Below are 21,671 nucleotides of genomic sequence, written 5' to 3' on the forward strand. Positions count from 1 at the left end.
TTACCGTGAAATAAATAAATTGTGATTGGGATGTGTACATGTATATTTTGTTTTGGTTGAGCAATCGATGTGCACATATTAATAAATGATAATAATTCTTTGTGAAAATAATAGCAATCATATTGATAATAGCAATAATGATACAATCATAATAATAGTGTAATACATAGTTATATAGTATGTATATAATCATAAGTTCATACGCAGCATTGTTAAATAGAAGTTAAATTTCATTACTTTCATTGTTTCTTTGCCTTCTCTCATTTAATGGGTTTCTTTATGCTTTAAAGCATTTTCTAAATATATACTTTTTTTTCGTTTTATTTATTTATTTAATTATTTTTTGTTTAAAAATATAATTGTAATTATGTAGTAGTAATAATATTTATACAGTTGCTTGCTGTTTAATTTTGTTTTTGTTTTTTCTTTCGTTTGTTTAGGGTGCATAATAATATGTAATTACAAATAAAAATGCACACATCATTTTGTGTGCATGCATTGCACACTCCTACAGGGTATTTTTACCCCGTATTTATATGACAAACAATATTGTATATTAATTAGTGTGGGTTTTCTCCAAAATATATTTGTAGTTGTAGTACAAACTATATCAAATATGGCCCCTAGTGTGGGTTTACTTCGTAACATTTTCATCGCTAAACTAAAAACAAAATGAATGACAAAAAATTGACACATTTCACTACACACAGGCAACATTTGAGGGTAAAAGAGTTTTTGGTCTTTTTTGCTCCATTCCTTTTCATTGAGAGTTTCCAATACAATTGCAAAGATTGTCGCCCCAAAAAAAAATGTTGCCTGACAAATAAATAAATGTATGTGCCTTCAGTGAGGACGTTTTTCTTTTTTGATTTCTTTTTCCACTAAGAGGCTATGCCTCTATCTAATTTATACAACAAATAAATCAATTTATATATATGTAGTTGTACAATTTTCACGATTTTGGTTGGGATTGGCACATTATATTACATATAATACAAAGGGGTAACGGATGTTGATTTATTTTATTTTTCTTCTCTTTTTCGTAAGTGCACACAATGATATATTTGATGAAATACAAACACGTCGTACTTTAACTTATATATCGCATATTCAACATATTAAATTGGGGGTTTTGTGGGGTTGCGTGGTGTGGTTGGGGGAGAGCAACAGCAACTTAGACAAACATCATGCAAATTTATTCTTTGATATGGGGAACTAAAAATTTGAAATCTCAGCAACGATTAGATGTTGTTCCATTTGCAAACAAATGTTTTTGATTTCGTTTTTGTTTTATATATCGTTCTTATCACATTTATAAAACGTTCGCAATTGTTCTAAATAAATTATATTTATAGTACATGATCATAGGATAATTGATTAAATATGTAAATATATGCGCATGTATGTATATTATATAGTACATTCATACAGTTATCTAATAAATTATTAGCATTACCTGGTAGATGTTAACTAAATGTCCGTTTCTTCGTTAATAATTGTGATTTTTTTCTTTTCTCTTATAGGGCACATTCAAGTGAAATAAACGTAATTGGATTGTTCTAATCGTTCTTTTTTTTCTTCAATATAGATTCATTTTTCGGCATAACCTTTTTGTTGTTGTATATTTTATTAAATAGTATTTTTTGTATTTTTCCGTTGGTTTTTTTTTTTTTGTTTTGTTTTGATTTGTTTTTTTTTTGTTTTTTTTTTTGTTTTTGCAACATCTACAATACATGCAGAACCGAAACGAGAACGGCAATAAAAGAGAAGTGCAAACTCTAATGAACTCAACTCAAAACTTATAAGTAAATAGCATTAAATTCTGTTTTAATATGTGACTCTCTGTCGTTATTAATAAACCCGGTATATTTTCTTTGGTATCTTCTTTTTCATTTTCTTTATCTTTTGGCTTGACTTGACTTGACTTGTAAAATTCGCGACGTAACAAAGTGTTTTTCCTTTTCTGCAAAAGAAAACAAAAAGCTGAACGCTTCGCTAGTTTCTTGTTTGTTTTCGATATAAAGCTTAACAACTTGTTGTTTTGTTCTTAGTTATACATTGACGGTACTGTTGCAATCGGGTCCATATAAATTACATATATGGGGTATATATAACTGCCGGTAGGGGTGTTTCATTTGAATTACTCATTCTAAAAAGAGTTATGACATTTATAAACGCTTACAATTATTTTTGTCTTCTTTATTTTCTGTTTTGTTTTGTTTTATTTTATTTTAATTATTTTTATTTTTTTTTTTTGTTTTGTTTTTTTTTTTTTTTAGCAGCAATTAACATGTATTTTTAATTGATTTGGTATTTCTTATTTTGATGTTATCTTTGCAGTAAATGGGATGTACATATATTTATTTTCTCCTCTTTTCTGAACATAAGCATTTTTTTTGTTGAAGATTTTACGCATTTATTTTCAAAATAAATGCTTTTGGTTTATGTTATATTTCTGGTGTTTGTTTTTTCTGCGATTTAAATATTCATTTACAAACATTTAACTGGTAGCTCGGTAGAAGCTCAGTGTATATAATGCCTGTCAAAAGTTCAGATGCTATTTATTCACTTGCTTATATAATTTATGTTCATTTTTTGTTGTATGTGGGTATTTTTGTATTATATAATTGGTTTTGTTGGATAGTCAGTTTTTGGTTTCAGTTATTATACGTAATAGTATTGTGTTGTTTTTGTTTTTTTAGTTTATGTTTTTATTTGCTAAGCTGTTAGGTGGAAAATCGGAAACACATATGTATATTTTAAGTATTCTTTCTTGAAACATACGTATAAGTAATTTATATATACTGTGGTTGGTAGTTGAAATTGTTCTCTCTCCCCTCAATAAACAGTACAAAAAAAAAAAAAAAAAAAAAAAAACTAGTACGAATAGTAAAGAAAAACATTAGCGCTATGCGCTTAAATTTCTGTGCCCAATGCATTTGAGAACTAAAAAAACAAATTTTGGGTACTTATGGCATTGTCTAAGCATAAATACCAAATGGGGTTTTGCTATTTCCTTTTTTAATTGGGGCTTTCAGTTTTGTATCCTTTTCTATAATTTTATTTTTGTTTTGTAATTAAATATAACTTGATTAGTAATTTGCAGTTTTACAGCAAATAATTAAATGTGGTTTTCCAAGTGTTTTTTTTTTTGGAAATTGAATAAATAGTTTGCTTTTCTTGAAAGTTCATTCAACAATTGAATGCAATATCTATGCATAGATATTCTCGCGGTACAACTTCTTAAATAAGTATAAAGCACAAAGTGTTGACTTTCTTTTCATTCCAGTTTTCAGATATACAATTTCTAAGGTAAACGCGTACACTTAAAGACGTCTAGATATTTTGTTTCTTAAAAGAATCTCATTGAAAATGATTTTGTTTTTTTTTTTTCGGCTATGTTGCTGTTTTTGTTGTTGTGGCTTAAGCATAAAATTCCGTTTTTCCTTGGGTCTTATAGGCCTCCTCCTCGATTTTGTACATATCCATTAGCTGTTAATGTCGATTGTTGTTGTTAGGTTAGGATTATTTAGTGCGATGACAGCGGCAGCATGATATTTGTGTAAATGCAAGAGAAAGAGAGAGAGAGAGAGAGAGAGAAAGAGAGACAGAGGGAGAGGGAGAAATGGAGAAAAAAGAGAGAGAAAAACGAGATTTTGGTTAAGTTTTGACATGAGTGTTCGGGCACACAGCAAAAGCGGTGAATGTTAAATGTTTATGTTAAAAAATATATATTGGAAATATCGCATATATGTTCGTATATACAAGATGTAAATTCTATGCACGTGTAATGGGTGTATAAAAGCGAGCGAGCGAGCGAGAGAGAGAGAGAGACAGAGAGTTAGAGTAGTTAAAGAGCAAATAGTACATATATTGTATTTTTATAAAGTTGAGCTGCTTTTGCTGGGGTTCATGTTAACTGCCAAGTACTGTACTAGATTTTAGATTGGAAACAGAAAAACATTGGTAATTGGTGGTAATTACAAAATGAAAAACAAAACATAGAGATTCAAAACACCAAGAAAATGAACAACAAAAATGATTGATAAAAAGCATGTTTGGCAACGAGAGCAAACTTTTGGTGAATATTACATTAAAACGAAGAAGTGACATTTGTGACCCATTAAAAACGACAAAAGTTCGATTGGGTACTATAAGATAGATAAAAATAGGATACAATGTTAGCAAATAAGAATAATAATCTATATATACATATAGAATAAAATTGATATAGATAATTACATCTTAGCAGTTAGTTAAAATTTAGCAGCTACACATTACTTTCTCAATAAATTTTCGATTATTGGGTTTTGTGTATTATTATTATTTTGTTTTAGCTTGTTTTGCCAAAGGTTTCGTTCAAACTAAAATTGTTTTCTTTTCCTTTGTTTTTTTTTTTTTTTTTTTTTTTTTTTTTTTGCACCGACTAGAAAACACTGGGCGTGTGTGTGTTATTCTTTTTGGAAGAAAAGTACTCTTCCCTCGGTACTGGCTTCCACTGGTTACTCGTTACTCGTTACGGGTTACTCGTTACTGGTTACTGGTTACTGGTAACTGAACTCTTTGCTACTCAGCTACTATTAACTAGCACATGGATATTGATACGTTTCATCGGTTGACAGCTAACGGTTAACGGTTCAACAGTTAACAGTTAACAGCTGGTATTTTTGGTATCGGTTTGTTTGGTTGTCTAAAGTACAGTCTCAATACTGGTTATAGTGTCGGTTTGCGGCCGTATTTCATTTAGTACCTTTTGCACATCGGTACTAAATTCCTCAACTTGTTTCGCATGGGCCAATTTCAATTTCTCCATGGCGCGACCCTGTTTAACGCCGATTTGCTGTGAATAACGATATAATGATACTAATTAGTATTGCATATCAATAAATATAAATATTATATTTCTCTATAATATTTATAATATATATTATATGGTTAAAATATCGCACCTTTTTCTCCTCCATAAAACGTTTGACATTGTTTTGACGCTTCTCGCGCAAGCGACGATCCTTCTCGTTCTTGGTCTTCAGAGTCTTGTCATTTTGCACCTCTTTTGCGGTGTCGGCGGAGGTCTTTGCCTGCTTGGTATTTAGCTCTTTAACATCTCTGTGGGGGGTGGAAGGGTGGAAGATCCCTTATTAGATATATAGCAGGGATGGTGTTGAGCCTTACCTGGCATGACGATCCTCGAGCTGTTTGATCTGGGCCGCCTGCACGGTTAACATGAGCGCCTTCATGGCATCCTGTGAGTCCTGGACATGCTGGCGCAACATATCCCATTCTTCCTTGCGGTGGCGAGCAATCATATCGGTCCACTGCTTGGTTTGATCGTTGATCGCATTCTTTATGTTCGCATCGTTGCGTATATCATCTTTGCTCTTGCCCTTGATCAGCTTATCGATGGCCGCATTTTGGGTCTTCTGCACCGAGGTGCGCTCCTTGGCATGCTTCTTGCGCAACGTGTCCAGCTCCTTGATCTGCTTCTTGCCGACCTTCTGGAAGCCCTTCTCCTGACGCAACGATTCCAAGGTGACCGGCTCAAAAACAAGGGGCGGCTCCTTTTTCTCCTCCTCCTTGGCTTTGCCGGCATCACGCGCAGCACCGCCACTCTGCTCTTCAATGCCCAAGGCCTTCATTTGTTCATTCTGCTGCTTGGCGGCGCCAGCAAAGCCGCGCGGATCCGACAGCATGGCCATGAAATCCTCAAAGCCATCAGGTACATAAATTTTCAATTCGATGTTCACAAACAACATGGGCAATGACATCGGAAAATTGGCCTCCGTGCGCAGGGAGACATGACGGTAGCCAGGCTGTAGGCCGTCCAGCGGTAGAATGCGTTGGCCAATCATCTTGCCACTCTCCTCATAGACGCCAAAACGGAGTACGGCCAGATCGGGTAGCACGACCTTGCGAAAGACGAATGCATCCTCATTGTAGACGGGATTGAGGCCATTGTTGGGCACCAAACGGGTGCGAAACTCCTTTTTCACCGTATCGGAGGGCAGACCAAACATGTCCACCTCAACATAGGTGCCCACTTTCTTATCGGACAAAAACTGACCGGCAATAACCTTGACGGAGCATTGGGCCGCAATAACACCATCGACTGGAGCATCAGCAAATGGATCGAAATCCTTGTCGGCACGTCGCATAAAATCCGGTTTGAGGAGATAGCCACAGCCGCCATTATATTCGAATTTGCCCTGATTAAGCTGCATGGGCAGATCGGAGGTCTGGAAATTGAGTGAGACCATTTGGCAGCCGGCATTCCAGAATACCTGCGGCATATAATTCGAGGAATCGGCTCGGGTGCCCTTCGGATAGATGCGTGACATTTGACGCTTGTTGTAATTGACGAAATCAATGGAGCTCTGCTTCAAATAATTCATACCGGCCGATTCAGCAAACGACGACATATTGTGGGCAATGTTCTTTTCTGTTAATATATAATACAAATTGTACAAATATTATAAACATTTAGCTTTACATTGAAATATTTCTGTGAATATTTCTATCTACTCCAATATCCACATAGACAGCTATTGCGTGAAAGCACAATGGCTCTATATGTGTACATGTGACCAAAAGTGATCTATACTTATATTATTACTTATATGCCATGCCCAACGAGTATATTATTCTTTTAGAGTCATTGCATCTGCTATATTTGTATTCCACTCATTTCACTTTTTACTTTCTCACTACTATCTTCTACAGAATGCGATATATGTTTTGAACTTTGGGTAAACATAAAATGGATCATTTACCAATTGCCTTGTCGAAGCCCTGGAATTTAATGGGCTGCGCATAATTGACCATCGATGAGAGCCACGGATGCACATTTGTGGTAGAGCCACTGTAGTTGGCCGCAGCTGCCTCCGCTTCGGCACCGCCACCGCCTTCCGCGGCACCCTCTGCGGCAGCTGCCTCTGGTGCTGGTGCTGGTGCAGCAGCCGCCTCTGGCGGCTTACCAGCGCTGGCATCCTCCTCGGGATCGTCATCGGTTTTCAGTTCACCTTTGAGCCACAGCTCCAATTCGACCTTCTCCACTTCGGGCTTCATGCGTTTATTCTTGATGAGAATTTTGCGCTTCAGCTTGCACGGCGGCGGTAACGGTAGACCCGGATCCAACTATTAATAATTAAGAATGTCTATAAGGATAGGCAGAGAGATTTATGTTGGCCTTACCGGATGATCCGAGAGTGGCTCTTTTAGCAGTAGCTCGCCAAAGAAGTCATCACAGTATTTAGCTAATTTGTATTGCTGGGCACGATTGCAATGGTTCTCAAAGGAGAGTATTACCGGATACTCTGACGAGACGAAAGCGCAATCCGCAATGGCCTGAATGCAATCCTAAAAAGTATATAAATATACAAAAATAATATAATAAATATATATATATAAATCTGTTATCCGCGTTAAACATACCTTAAATAAAATTTCCGTACAGTAGGCGTGACCGTGGGTAACAATTGGTTCCTCATCCTCACCTTTGCCATTCCAGCAATCTAGTTCGACGCAACGACAGCCGGCGAGCAACGTTTGACGGTACATCTCGACGGAGCTCTTGCCACCAATCTGGCGACCCGACAAATACGTATTATGCGAACTATTGATATAGTAATGAGCCAACGGCTGATCCATCTCCATGTAGAAGTCGAGTCGATCCAAAAAGACGGGCGCATTCTCATCGGACATCAGGTAACGCTTAAAGCCATCCAGCGAGAGTTGACCTAAAAACAATCAACAGAAACGATTATTTATATTTATATATATATATATATTTATTTGATTTCAACACTCGCTTACCGGTCTTCTTCTTCTCCTCATCCAGCTCATAGTCGTTGACAATCTCTGTGCAGCGTTTCTCCTCGTACAGCGGAAAAAGAATCTCGTTCATGCGGGGATCGCGTTGCTTTTCGTTCATAAACTGTATGAACTGCTCCAAATTGATAAAGTCCTGTTTACCCTTGGTGCTGCACACCGAGTGAGAGAGACAGACAGACGGGGGAGAAAGAGATAGAAATATTATGAGGATTATGTGGAAAATAGAGGCACTGCTAGAAATATCGTATCGCTATCAGTGATACGATTTATACACAATACAAACAATTGTGAATCAATTTAGTTTTAAAAAACTAAGTATTATCAAAATTATACAGCACATCTTAAAAATTGAAGATTTTCAATTAAGAAATCAATCAAAATGGTTAATCAATATTGTTAATCGAGTTCATCCCTAAGTTGCGGTACTTACATCGATGTAAAGAGCTCCTCGATGTCATTGCGTGGACAGACCTTGTGGTAGAGCGCATAGAACTTGTCGAAAGTGAACTGCTCCTTGGTCATGGTGGCATTCTTATCATCTGGCAAGCCCGCATCTTTGATGCAAGTGTAGACCAGCTTCTCAGTTTTGCCAGATGCAAATGTTTTGGCCAAAATCTTGACCGGTATTTTGCCACTCTTCTCCACACAGTAACTAAGACGCATCCAACTTGAATGATTCGATAAAGAAAACGCACTCAATTAATTGCGTCAACAATAATGTGACAATTACACCACATTTGTTAAACTAATAAAAATATACATCACGAAAGTCTTACCTTGAAATTAAAGAGGAGGAAATTGACTAATTAACTTAAAAAATAATAACTAACTGTGAAATTATCTGTGTAGTTGAAAGGGAATTTAAATAAACAATCAAGTAAATGAATAAATAAATATATCATAATAATAAATGTAAATTAAAGCAACGATAATATTGAATAAGGATAATGAATATATTTAGATAATCATCACAAAAATACATACAAAAAAGAAGCATAATTAATAACTAAATACACACTGGGAGTTTTGCAACTTGTTTGAATGTAAAATGCAGTTTAAGTGAATTGAAATTAAAATTCATTTGACAATTAGCAAGGACCTAAAAGCAAAGTTAAATTAAAATAATAGCGTTCTATGATAATTCGAGCGAGTAGCGTGCAATTGGGAAACTTAAATGTAATTAAAATAAATATTTAATTTACAATTGCAATTTTGCATTTAATTGCCCAAAGCCCCAAATTGATCGATATGGGCGAAAAGTGCAGTGCACAATTTGCGACATTGAAACAGAGGCAAAAATTCATTAAAAATGCTTGCGATTAAATTAAATTTTCATGCCATGATTGTCAGTTTCCACTTACAAGCCAAACCCCCCAAATGACCCCCCCAGCAGCAGCAAACTGTGTCTGTCTTTCAATTCAGGACACTCATTGGACATTCATTACTTAGTGTTGGATTTGCGTGTTCAACTTGTTTGTGTGCTCAGTTTGTTGATTGTTGCTTTAGTTGTTGGTGAAGCCAAGAGAGCGAAGCATAGTCCAATAACCCCATTCAAACAAAAACAGGTCCAGGTCAAGTAATTGCAGTTAATGGTCGAAGAAGGTTGTGCTATAAAATGCCTCATAAAGAATACAATCAACAATCAAACACAACAAAAAAAAACACATTTCCAAACTGGGTCAACGAATTGCCAATGCAAACATGTAATTGTTGCCTCCGGGACTTTCCACGTTCCACATTTGCTCACCTCACTCAGTATTTGCATTCAATAGATCATTCGGTGTAGATTAAAGCTGACAGCGAGAAGCAAAATGTGTAAGCAAGATACAAATACGAAATAAACCAATTTATAAGCAAATTTAAATAAAAAAATAAGATAAAAATAAAAATGAATAACATGGAAAATATATAGATATAAGAAAAGCACAGAGAGTCAGCCGATAAGTGATAAGAAAGCTCAGTAAAGTCGGGCGTAGAAGCGAGAAGAAATCAAACGCAAAGTGATGAGAGAAGTGAAGTTTGGTCGTTGGAGAAAGGAAAAATGAAGCCTTTGCTTCTCGCTTGAATTATGGCTATAGTTTCTTAGACCTATTCTGATTAGTTGTGCTACTCGATTCGCATTTTATGTTTTTTAAGCGAATAGGTAAATGCCTCTAACACAGAGAGAAGCGACTCGATGGGAGAAGCGAGAAGCAAAATCACCAAAGATCTGTCATATAAGCAATTCTTATATGCAATTTTGACATCTTTTGTGAAGTTTGTTACACACATATTGTTTGTTACAACTGAGAATAGCTGTGGTAACCAAATGCCAGTTGGCTTCACCGCACTTCTATCTCTGTCTTAGCCTTAGACGATTCCTCTTGAGGCGTAATTTATCAAGAAAAGACATTGGCTTAACAGAAACATCAGACGTAAATAGCGAGAAGGAAATTGCTTCATTTCTGCATTTGCTGTTGTTCCATAATGGAAACTAAAGTCGCTGCTGTTTGTCTGCCTGTCTATCTGTCCGTCTGTTGTTGATGTTTTTGTGCGTGGGTAGGCGGGGATACTCAAAAAATATCAGCTGAGAGAAAATGCAAATGAAATGATTTCATTTCGTGTCGAAACAATGCTAACTATTTCGCAGCAAGTGTAGTTGTGAATGTGGTAAACAGCAGAGCGAGGAGTGCAGGGAGGGCGGCAGCAGGGGCAACTGATGATGTTGTTTCCGTTTCCGCTGCCCACCTGCCCAGAATTGATTTGTTTACGCAACTACTCGCAGGCAATATTAATACACACAATTTACAATATTTGCATTGCTCTGCACTGCTCAAAGAATATACTTATATACTTATATATATAGATAAATATCTATATATATCGATTTGCTCTTATGCAGTCTATTATGAAATGCTATAATTGTCATCAATGATTTTATTAGTTGTTTACTCTGATTTAAATACGCATTATTATCGACGGCCTATTTATTTTCGATTACTCTTTTTGTTCTGCTGTTTTCAGTAAATGTAATTCGTTTCCCGTGATATATGCAAGAGTTTTTAAATGGAAACATCGAAAATATTATTATAAATACATATAAGCTTAAACATGATTTTCATAAGTAGCCAAGTTTTTCGATGGGTTCCCCATATATGTAGCAAAATTCCTTTACAACATTTTTTTACTTGTTTTCTTTTGATTTTCTGCCACTTGATTTTTAAGCCAATTCTTAATTAATCTAAATGAATTCTAGAGCCATTGATGTATTATTTTGTTTATCCGACTTATCTACATTTTCCAAAGATATACTTACCCAAACAAAGTTATAATCGTTGATACATGTATTTGTAGTATATATGTTAGTTACCGTGGGTTAATATTTGATTATGTAATCGGGTACTTACTGTTTCATAAGATTGGTGCGTGGACACACGTTCGTGGCGCGATTGTTATGAGTTATTTGGCGCAACATTTTTTGCCAGCTCTGTTTATAACGATAACGATAACGACAACGACAACACGATAACGATAACGATAACACAATAACAACAACGATAAGAACGAAAATAATGCGTAAGACATGCAAATTAGAAAACAAAATGAATATAAAATCGAAAGAAATTATGTTCAGCCCCTCCCCTTTTAGTGGGATTTAGAGATGTTAATGAATTCTGATAGATGATATTTATGTATATAGATATATGTATATTGTATATATATATTTATACATATAATATATGTATGTATGTAGGTAAAGCAACGGCTCATCGTGCTGTGAAGCCGCATAGATGACAATAAAATAGTGTATTGTTTTTTGTTTTTTGTTTTTCATCCTTAATCCACAATTATAGAACAGAGAACATAAAGTGCGTCTATAGAAATTTGTGGGAACTGCTATGGAGTTCACTTACTGTTTTCTCAGACACATCATGGGACAGATATTATTCGCTTTGACATTATGGGTTATTTTTCGTATGCCATCTAGCCAGATCTATAAGTACAGAGAGTGTGCATGATGAATGCATGATGATTCAATGATGAGTTTGTTGTAATTCCCAGTATGTTGTACTCCAATATCCCCGTCCTTTTCAAATGCTCAAATGATCATTTTCAAATCATAATTGGCTCACTCACCTTGGCTGTTGCCGCATCTGGGCAAATAACATGATGATATGTTATATTGATATAGTCCGTGTTCGAGCAGATGGTCAGCGAGCGTTTATCCAATTCTGGTATATTCGTGCCATTCTTTTTGGTTACCTTATCCAATATCTTCGGATCCTATTAATGAGCACAAGTTTGTTTATATGTTTATTATGTAAGTTCAATGGCGCAATATATCATCTGTTTTTACATTAGTATTGTAAACAATTAAATGTTCAAATCATTGACATTGGCATTGGATAAGCGCATTTCGATACATTTTTATTTCTGTAGTATTTTGAGGTGTTTAATTTGTTCTACGATCAACAAACTGTACGAAAAACAAAATCCATTTTAAATATACATATATTTTTTTCTTAATCTATTTTAACTGCACTTTTCAAATAAAAATGTTGTTTTTCTATGATTATAAAGACCTTTCACAGAAAGTTGTTGAAGTCAAATGTTAAGCATACGAACCGTGGACCCATTACGAATTTTACGCTTAACGCATTTCCAATCATAGCCAAGGGCAATGGGGGGAAGATAGGGCGTAGTGGTAAAAGAGCGGTGGGTGGAGTGGAAATAAAGTTTTTGAGGCAACTGCAATTTGGCGTGGCAGCAACAGCAGAAGCCGTAACATTTATCTCGGCTTGCATCATTAATCAAGGCAGGAACAAAGGAAATGTCATGTGGGGTGTGGGATGTGGGGAAGGGTGAAGGAGAAGGGGTGAAGGGGTATGGTGTTATTTTTTTCGAGTAGTCTTTTGTTTGTTGTTAGTTGGGGTGTGTGGCTGATGGCTATTTCAGAAGCATTTATCAACATTTGTACATTGAATTAAAAATATATAAATCTTGCTGCGAAATTCCAATAACAATATAGCATTTCATTTCGCATTCGACCTTCAAATGCCGCATGACTCGAGCGTATAAATAAATATTTCGAATTCCAATGCGGCAACTATCAGCAAATTGACGCAAATTTACTGTTAAATTAATGCCTTAATTTCAAGAAAACCCCAAAAATAGTTTGACAAGCGAATATCCTGGCGGACGAGGCTCAGTTTTAAAATAAAAATTGATGCAACACGAAATCATTGTTTGATGTCTTGATTAAACACAATTTTTGGTTAAAATTAATTAATAATTAATTAATTAATCAAGTCTGAGCCGATTTCGAAAACCGTTGTTAATCCTATTGGAATTATTGGTAAAGAAAAAAATCATGTTAAGATTATACAATTTGAATCGAATTCATAACTAATTAGATGGCTGCTACAAATTATTTGTGTAATTGCTAGTTAAACTATGAATTAAAGATAAATATCGCCCCGGCAGCTGTTTGACTCTTTGTTATTGCGATATACAGCATGCATATGTAAGCACAGTTATTGTTATTGTTGCCAGCAAACAATAGTTAATAGTTGTGCAAATGGGGCTCTTTGTTAGCTGCCGTGCTGCCATTGCATTGCATTGCATTGCTAGAATACAATGGAAAGCAGTTCGGCCACAGTCGCAGTCGCAGTCGCAGTCGCAGCCGCGGATGCGAACGCAGTCGCAGTCGTAGTCGCAATCAAATCAAACTCAAAGGCCGCATTCGCATTTGGAACGGCAATTGAAATTGAATGGCAATCAAATCGAGTGCAATTTGTATATCGAATACAGTTGCTGTACTCTGCGGGAGCTTAAACCAACTGATATTGCATACTTTCAAGTGCTAAATAAGTCAGCGAATAAATAAACGGAAAGCGTTGCCTGCTTCCAGGCGCCAGATCCACACACACACACACACACACACACACACAAACACACACAGCAGTAAATGTGTTGGACAAATGGGTTTGCGTTCTTGTCGCTGGCTTCTTCTTTTATTGTTGTATATACATACATACATAGATACATACCTAGATATATACATACATACAGACGACGTCAGCAATAAAGCTTCGTGCATTATTGAAGAGCAGCAACAACAACGAAAACTGCAACGAAGTTCACATTTGGCGTTTTCAATATTTGTTGGCAGTTTACTTATCGAAATGCCGTAACACAATCAGGCAACACACAACTGGAACAGTAAGCACACACAGCAGTTGATCGACTTATGCAAAAGTTTAACCCGACTTGCTGTTTGCAATTCTTCATCTGCGTGGCCTTCACAAGACTTAAAACTCTAATGCGGAATAAATAAACACAATTTGATATTCTATTGAGTGGCCTTTTGAACGAATTCTGCTTTACATACACATATATTACTTAATTAGTTACCTCAATGCCTAATGTTGTTATAGGGTATCTATAGTTGCGACCTATTCCCCTTCACATTCTGATTCCTTTGACTTTTGCTTTGCCAAACGAAGCAGCTTTTAATGGTTCATTGTGCGCCTAGCACTTACAAGTTCCTTTTTGAGTGTGCATGTTTAGGTGTGTGTGTGAGTGTGAGTGAACATGCTTGGGTGTGTATGTGTGTGTGTGTGTGTATATATATGTTTATTTGTTGGTCTGTGTGGCTGACTGATTTAATATTGATGACCAAACAGTTCAAGTGCTGTCTAGATACACGTACACACTTATACACTCACACACACTCACACACACACACACACATACAAAGAACTAAAAGTATATAAGTACTTCCATTTACGATTTGAAGAGGGTAACTTAAAAATTCTTCAAAATATATTGAATACTCTATGGATATAAATGTGTTTGTATTAAAAACAAAAATGTTATTTTAAATAATGCGATTTTAGTTTAACAAAAATTCAATTCGAAGATAAAAATGAATGAAAATAAATGAGCATATAGAAATGTATTAACAATAATATTGCAACTATTATGAATATCCTTTCTTAGATATCGGACACTTTTTGAACCACTCTCGCTCGCATGCAGCTGCAAGCGGTTCAAATGTGCATAACTGTATTCTACCTATATAAATATGTATTTAGGTACATGTGTGTGTGTGTGTGTATACTTATATGAGTGCCTGTCACTCGCTTACACACACTTGCACACGCACACACACATAGAAGCACAAGCACACAAAGCAAAAGTTTTGCATTTTGTATTATTTTGTTTATTTTTTCTTCGCTGGGTTTTTTTTTCTTAACTTTTTTTTTTTAGCTTTTAGGTTTGCGGCCAAATTTGCGTAGTGGTGAAAAGTTTTGCATGCTCTTTGCTATATAATTTATATAAGGGTATATATATTGTTGTTTTGGTTTTTCTTTGTTGTATTCTTATTTTTATTTTTCTTGAATACATATTTTTCTTTGTGGCCATTATACAAATTTCATGCGGCTTCTGCTGCTTGCCTGCTGATGCCTTCCATTCTTCTTCTTGTTGCCCACATTTTCACTCACACAAACACACACACACACACACACACACACACACACACACACACACACACACTTTCATTCACTCCTCCTTTTGCTTTTCTTCTCATTGCCATTTATTTTGCATTTTAATTGAATTTATTTGGCAGCTGACATGAAAACGGCTTGGATTGAGTGTCGGTGTTTGTGTATGTGTGTGTGTCTGTGTGTATGTGCGTGTTTGTGTGTGTGTGTGTATGTTTTGGACAAAAAGGATTGCAGCCCGCTGGAAGGGCTTTAAGTGAAGGACCCCGAACTTGAGCACTTGAAGCAAAGCAGCATCAAAATGTTCCACTTGACTGGCGTTTTGGGGATTTGTCAAGTGGAGGCACAGGTATTGGGCACTGGAAGAGCAACTGTTTGAGAGATGCCCAAAAACTAAGTGCTACACAACAGACTATTTACCATCTTTCTATTCCTTTCGCACTCTATATTTGTGTGGTGTTGGATTGCTTCTCGCCTGTCTCTTCACTCTTCACTCTTCACTCACTTTCACTCATTTTGATGGAGGACTTAAACGTACATTGTGAATTGCAAAATCTTTGACACTTTTCAATTTGCAAGTGCAACGATGCGCAGCCCTCGTTATTATATTTTGCATACTCTGCGCATTGTGCACTGAGCGAAAATAGCAAGTCAGAAGCAAGTTATTATAGCAGTAATCAGATCTATCGTTGTTAGCACTTGATTCAAAGTTTCTTAATGATTTTTGTGTAAAAATAAAGTGTTAAATCAAAATCTTTACAACTCCAGTGAATGTCTTGAAAATGTAGCTTTAGTTTGTAGTTAATTCCCAATTATTTGCTTGAGCTGTTAGGAATATTCAGAGGCAGGCTGCTTGGCCTGGCTATCAACCACTTCATTGTCCTGATTCAATCCGCTTTATAGGATTCTCTGAGCGCATTTAACTGTGTAAGAGCTCTCATGTGTGTGTGTGTGTGTGTGTGGGTTTGTGTGGGTGTGTGTGGGTGTGTGTTGGGGTGTTTGTCAGTTAACGTGTCAATGTGTCAGTTTGACTCTCAATTGTTTCGACAGGCGATGCGCGCCACTTGTACGCATTTGTCCACGTGAGCTAGATTTATTGGCCAAGGGTTGAGGCTGTGCCACGCCCACATGCTGGCATGAAACTTTGCATTGAGTATTTGTTGTCGCTGTTGCTACTAAATGCAATTTATGGGCTTCAGTTCGCGGTGTGCACTTAAGTCCTGCCCTTCCTTGCTTTGCCCAGCCCTGTCCTGCCCCTTCCACTGCCCACTTCAAAGTCAATTTGCCCCAGCGCTGGGCAAAAGGGCGTGCCCTGCGGCTATACGCTTAGAGAAAAAGGTAAACGTTTATAGATTTACTCTACTTTTAAAATATGACAACTTGTTTCTAGATTTGCTGACAATAAATATTTATTAGGGATTTGCAAGGCTTTATTTTGTTTAGCACAATAGCATAAAGAGCTTAAGTCCATTAGATAGACATATTTAACATACTACACATATTCAGTGGGTACAGGATATACAGAACATGAAGGAAGTGCGGCGGTGTTCCAGTGGCGCAGTGGTGCCATTGCGCCTAATTGAGATTTGCTGTTCGCTTCGACACACATTGTAATTGTGTCAGCACCTGTTCAATCACCAATCCCCATTTCAACTACACCATCCTCACCGATATTGATAGGCACCCATCCGGCTCTTCACTGACACGCCCTTGGCTGAGGGGCGAGGAAGGTGTATGGATGTGTGCCCAGGTGCAGGATGTGGGTTAATGCACATCAATGTGTATATCCTGTCTACCTAAATGGACAAGCGAGTTGCAACTTAATTGACTCTCTCTACGGTGTGTGTGTGTCATATTGTGTTTAATACTATATCTCTATTTATATATATATATATGTACTATGAATGATGATTAAGCCCGTGCAACAAAGTATCCGCTATGTGACAGTTTGTCATTAGGACAACTTTTTAATTTGAAAATTGCATTAAATTGGATATAATTGTGGCACTCGAAGCTCTTTGTCAGGATTATATAATGCTGACATTTCCTCAATCAGCTAATTGTGTGTGTTAAAAGTTGCAATTCGCTTTGCTTACATCAGTTCAACATCTAATTTGATTTCTTCTTCTATGCGAATTATTTTAAAATTTGGTAAAAATGGTATCATGAAGTTGAAGGTAACTGTTGGTAAAAGGCAGAAAGAGGCAAGTGCAACTCCATAAACTGTATATATTCTTGATAAAGTTCGGCATTCTCTCAGATTAAAAGCATTTTTAATGACTCCTGGAATACAGTTGTTGCTATCTTTGCTATTACTGACTGTCTGATTGTTGCTGTTATAGTTATTATATTGCAATTGTCATCGCCAATATTATCCTGACTGCCAACTATATATGTATCTCTATTAATGATAACTCACCTTTGGAGTGCCGCCTGCACGAATATCGCTCACTTGACACAGCTCGATAACATCGCCATCCTGAATGAAACGGAACGAGTTGAAATGATATATGTATGTATGTGTGTATATACATTGAATATTTGTATATATAGTGTTTAGGTGTAGGTGTATGGTTGTTAGTCTGCTCGTCATACATACCCGTCCCTCACTCTTCCAATAGAGAAAGAATCCATACTCATCGACCTTGAAGAGCGCATCTCGCTCGAAATCATTCTCTTTGGTCTCCTTCTCGTTCTCGAACCAGCGATCGAAGGTGGCGCCAGTTGTCAGTTCCGGTGGTACCGGAATGATCCAATCGAATTCGTACTTCTTGGTCATTATAAGTGTATATAGTTGTCGTTAAAGTCTATGTTTGTGTTTGCGGCTATATAGCTATATTGCAAAGCATATATGGACATCTATTTACGGTTTATTGCTATATACATATAAATGTATATATATATATTTATATATATGTATGTTTATTTCTTTTGTATTTTAGTATTGCGTTTTTTTTTTTTTGGGTTAATCGGTGTATCGGTATTTAGTTCTTTTCTTTTTTGTTTTGTTAATTGTTGTTTGTCGGTGCTATTGGAATTGTTGTTTTGGCGTTTTTGGTTTTTTGGTGTTTTGTTGTTACGGTTACGGATTTGGTTTCGGTTTGGCAACTCAGACACATGTTACTCACAACGAGCTAACTGAGTGTTAGACAACGGTTAAATGGTATTTAAGACAAATTTGTTTTACTTCAGTTGATCACATTGTGTTCTTTGTTTCTTTGTGTTGCAAAATTCTGTTCGATTACAATTCTTCTGTTCTATAAAAAATAATGTTTCGTTGTAGTTTAAGTTTTAAACGTATTTGGTTTGGTGTTGTTGTTACTGTAAAGTAAAAATATATAATCAAATATATAATATATAAATAGATAATGTCTTCAATTTATATAATAGCTAAAACAAAAGGAAGAAATGAAAAGAGACAAGACAACTCTGTGAACACGAAGCGACCTCAAAGACAATAAGACACCCTGTACTCATAGATGCAACTAATTGTAAATGTTGCTCTTCAAAATATGTGAATTTATAAAAAATATCATAATGAATTAGTTCAAGTTTCCAAATGAACCATGGAGGAAATCATCATGCAGTATAATTAACGCAACTTTTTACATTGTACATTAAAATCCCATTGGATAACCAAGGACTTAAACAGAACAATAGACAGTCACAGGCATTGTTAAAATCCAAATGAAATTGAAAATTGCATACAAAATGCTTTTGGCTCACGTGCCAACAATAATATTCAGATGTGATGTGTGTGTGTGTGTGTGTGTGTGTATGTGTGACTGCATGTGTGGGTTGCCCCGGTGCAAAATGCATGTTGCATTCTTCAAGGCGCCAATATTGTTGTTGAGTTCTCAAAATATAATTAGCTGAATGCGTCTTCATTTCGTTGGAAATTTGAAAATATGAAAATTTACTTTAAGCTGAATGCACGGCGGAGAGCATTATTTTCAAATAGTAGCGAGGGTCTGGATATTTCTATGGAAACCGAAATTACTTCAAACAGAGCAAAGGTATTTCTGCTCATATTATTATTATTTCTTCGAATTGTAATTGATTAATGGTATGCGGTACATACAAAGGGATATTCAATGCATGCCAGTTATTAATATATTCAAGGTAATTAGCAAGGGATATAATTGCATATCGGTTCAATGCTTAATTTTGTCTTATCCTTGAGTGTAGAGTGAAAACATTGCATACATCAATTTCAAATGCACTGGCTTGAACAATGTGATCAATCCGTTTGCTGGGAGCATAATAGAATTTGGCTAAATGGACTTTATAAACGAAAACTTATATAATAATTTATGAATCAATTAATTAATTTCACAATTTATGACTGCTTCATATAGCTTTGTGCTTGCTTTGCACAAGTCATGACAAACCAAGCGCTTCCAAAACTATACAAATATTACAGCATTAATTTCCTGTTTAGTCAAAAATTCATCTCCGGATATCCAAGCCGGAGCCATTGTTAGACAAATGCAGTGTGCCAGATGCCACACAGATGCACAAATACACAGGACAAAGAGTCGTACAATATTTGCATCGCTCGAAGCGAACACAATGCAAGAGGACACAGAGCAAAAGGAAGAGGAAGAGCAAGAGAAACAGAAACCAGAAGATGAACAACAACAATAAATTCCAAGAAGAAACATTCTGCAAACAATAATAATTACATTAGTTAGACGGTTGCGTTATTGGATATGACTTTGGCATTGCCAATGGCAATGGCAAAGTCAATGGCACATTGCAAATTGGAAGGGTTTCATCCCCTGCATCTGAAGGCATTGTTCTTTGTAACAATGCACCCACAGTGTGTGTGTGTGTGTTTGTGTGTGGGTGGGTGTGCAGCTTGTAACACAAATTAGTATCATATTCCAGGTAGTGAGAAATAGTCACCCCCACAGAGAAAGCGTAAGTATAGAGAAAAGCTCAACTGCGTTGTTGAATAGCAAAACAGTCTATGCAACAACGCCACAACACACACACAGACACACAGGCACACACAGACACACAGGCACACACAGATAGACACATACATATCAAGTCAGAAGCTTTAGCTTTAGGGCAAGTACGAGAAATGAGGAACTCTCTTTAATATCTAGCTGTGCAGTTCATAGGAGATGTGTAAATTCGTTATGAGGAATTGCAGAAGCGTAAACACAGCGCTCTGCTAGTCAATTAGCAGTAGATACATACAAGCAACGCACACACATGGCACACACACACACACACACATATATACACACATCGCACACACACACACGAACTCACATAGACAATCAATGGAATTCAACAGCTTTACGATTTGTCCAATTGGGTCGGCAATTTATTGTGCATATGTCAAATGAGATTTTTGCATTTTTTCTTCATTTTTTTTTCACACTTTTATTTGACAGGCACTCAACATTGTACTTTGCAATGCAATTGTCACGCCTCTTGAAGCAACCACCTCTCCCTCGCCCCCCTCCCCATACCTCCACAAAAAATGAAGAAAAAAATATAAATAAACTTTTTACTGACAGATTGCCTGTGAGTGAGTATGTACATGTATGTGTGTGTGTGTATAGGAGTTGTAAGCGTAAGCATGTGTGTGTGTGTCGAGTTCACATGACTTCAAATTCAATGAGCTGCAAAATGTTCGCTCATTGTTAAACTTGAAGCTCGTTAGAGCCGATGTCAGTAGAGGTACGCGAGTTTCTCTGTGTGTGTGTGTGTTTTTTTTGTTGTTGTTGTGTGTGTGTGTGTGTGTGTGTAAAGCGGATATGAATTCCCAACGTATGTCAAAATACTTTCACGCCCACCGAACGTTTTATGAATTGACGCTCTTTGCGCTTTTGAACTTTACCAAAAATAACCCTAAGAAAAAAAAATAAAAATAAATAAATAAATAAAGAAAATAAAAAGGAAAACAAGGTCGCGATTCACTAAGATCAAATTCAGAGATAGGAAAACTTTGCAACTCAAGTTACGGATAGCTCAATAACGAGTTGATGCCAGAGTTTCAGTTTCCGAGTTTAAACAGCAGTTTGCAAAGTAATCAAGCTAAACATATCTTTAAATAACTTTTTCCTTTTTATGAAAGTATTGAAAAAGATCAATGAATGTCGTATTTATTTAACGATGGTTTTAATATACAGAGTCGCATCTTTTTTTCTTAATTATTGTTTAATAATTACATAGTTTTATGAAAATTATTCACTTATTTGTCTTTTCTTAATTGTGACTGTAAGCATTGCAAAATAGAGTTTTAGTAATACGGGCACTGTGAACCTTTGCGGTGCCAAATGAAAATCAATAAATTTTGGTGAATTCAAAAAGCGAATAATAATAAACGAAATAGTTAAG

The 21,671-nt window shown here is 36.1% G+C and overlaps 1 protein-coding gene across 2 annotated transcripts; it reads right to left on the reverse strand.

Annotated features, from left to right (window-relative positions):
- Positions 1 to 2,684: 2,684 nt before the first annotated feature.
- On the reverse strand, positions 2,685 to 18,223 carry LOC6565597 (1-phosphatidylinositol 4,5-bisphosphate phosphodiesterase). 2 transcript variants are annotated; one of them, XM_032739051.2, is made up of 13 exons: positions 17,914 to 18,223; positions 17,734 to 17,793; positions 11,944 to 12,090; positions 11,721 to 11,800; positions 8,258 to 8,494; positions 7,810 to 7,976; positions 7,429 to 7,733; positions 7,189 to 7,353; positions 6,768 to 7,131; positions 5,173 to 6,436; positions 4,950 to 5,106; positions 4,751 to 4,840; positions 2,685 to 3,492 (listed from the first exon to the last, which is right to left on the reverse strand). In XM_032739051.2, the coding sequence occupies exons 1-13, from the start codon at positions 18,091 to 18,093 to the stop codon at positions 3,424 to 3,426; spliced, it is 3,285 nt and encodes a 1,094-aa protein (XP_032594942.1). In that variant the 5' UTR covers positions 18,094 to 18,223; the 3' UTR covers positions 2,685 to 3,423. The 2 variants fall into 2 exon arrangements, with proteins under 2 accessions (XP_032594942.1, XP_001992285.1); XM_001992249.3 differs by lacking the exon at positions 11,721 to 11,800 and adding an exon at positions 11,214 to 11,293 and having other exon boundaries at positions 17,914 to 18,222.
- Between the last annotated feature and the right edge of the window lie 3,448 nt (positions 18,224 to 21,671).

The sequence above is a fragment of the Drosophila grimshawi genome, unplaced genomic scaffold (genome assembly GCF_018153295.1).
Source record: "Drosophila grimshawi isolate 15287-2541.00 unplaced genomic scaffold, ASM1815329v1 contig_848, whole genome shotgun sequence".
In the NCBI taxonomy this organism is placed as follows: Eukaryota; Metazoa; Arthropoda; class Insecta; order Diptera; family Drosophilidae; genus Drosophila; species Drosophila grimshawi.

What these genes read in the sequence shown, in the direction of transcription:
- LOC6565597 (XM_032739051.2), bottom strand. Translation starts at nt 18,093, where the DNA reads ATGACCAAGAAGTACGAATTCGATTGGATCATTCCGGTACCACCGGAA. An exon ending in ATTGGAAGAGTGAGGGACGG is followed by an intron (nt 17,794 to 17,913) that starts GTATGTATGACG and finishes CGTTTCATTCAG; the next exon opens with GATGGCGATGTTATCGAGCT. An exon ending in GTGCAGGCGGCACTCCAAAG is followed by an intron (nt 12,091 to 17,733) that starts GTGAGTTATCAT and finishes GCTCATTAATAG; the next exon opens with GATCCGAAGATATTGGATAA.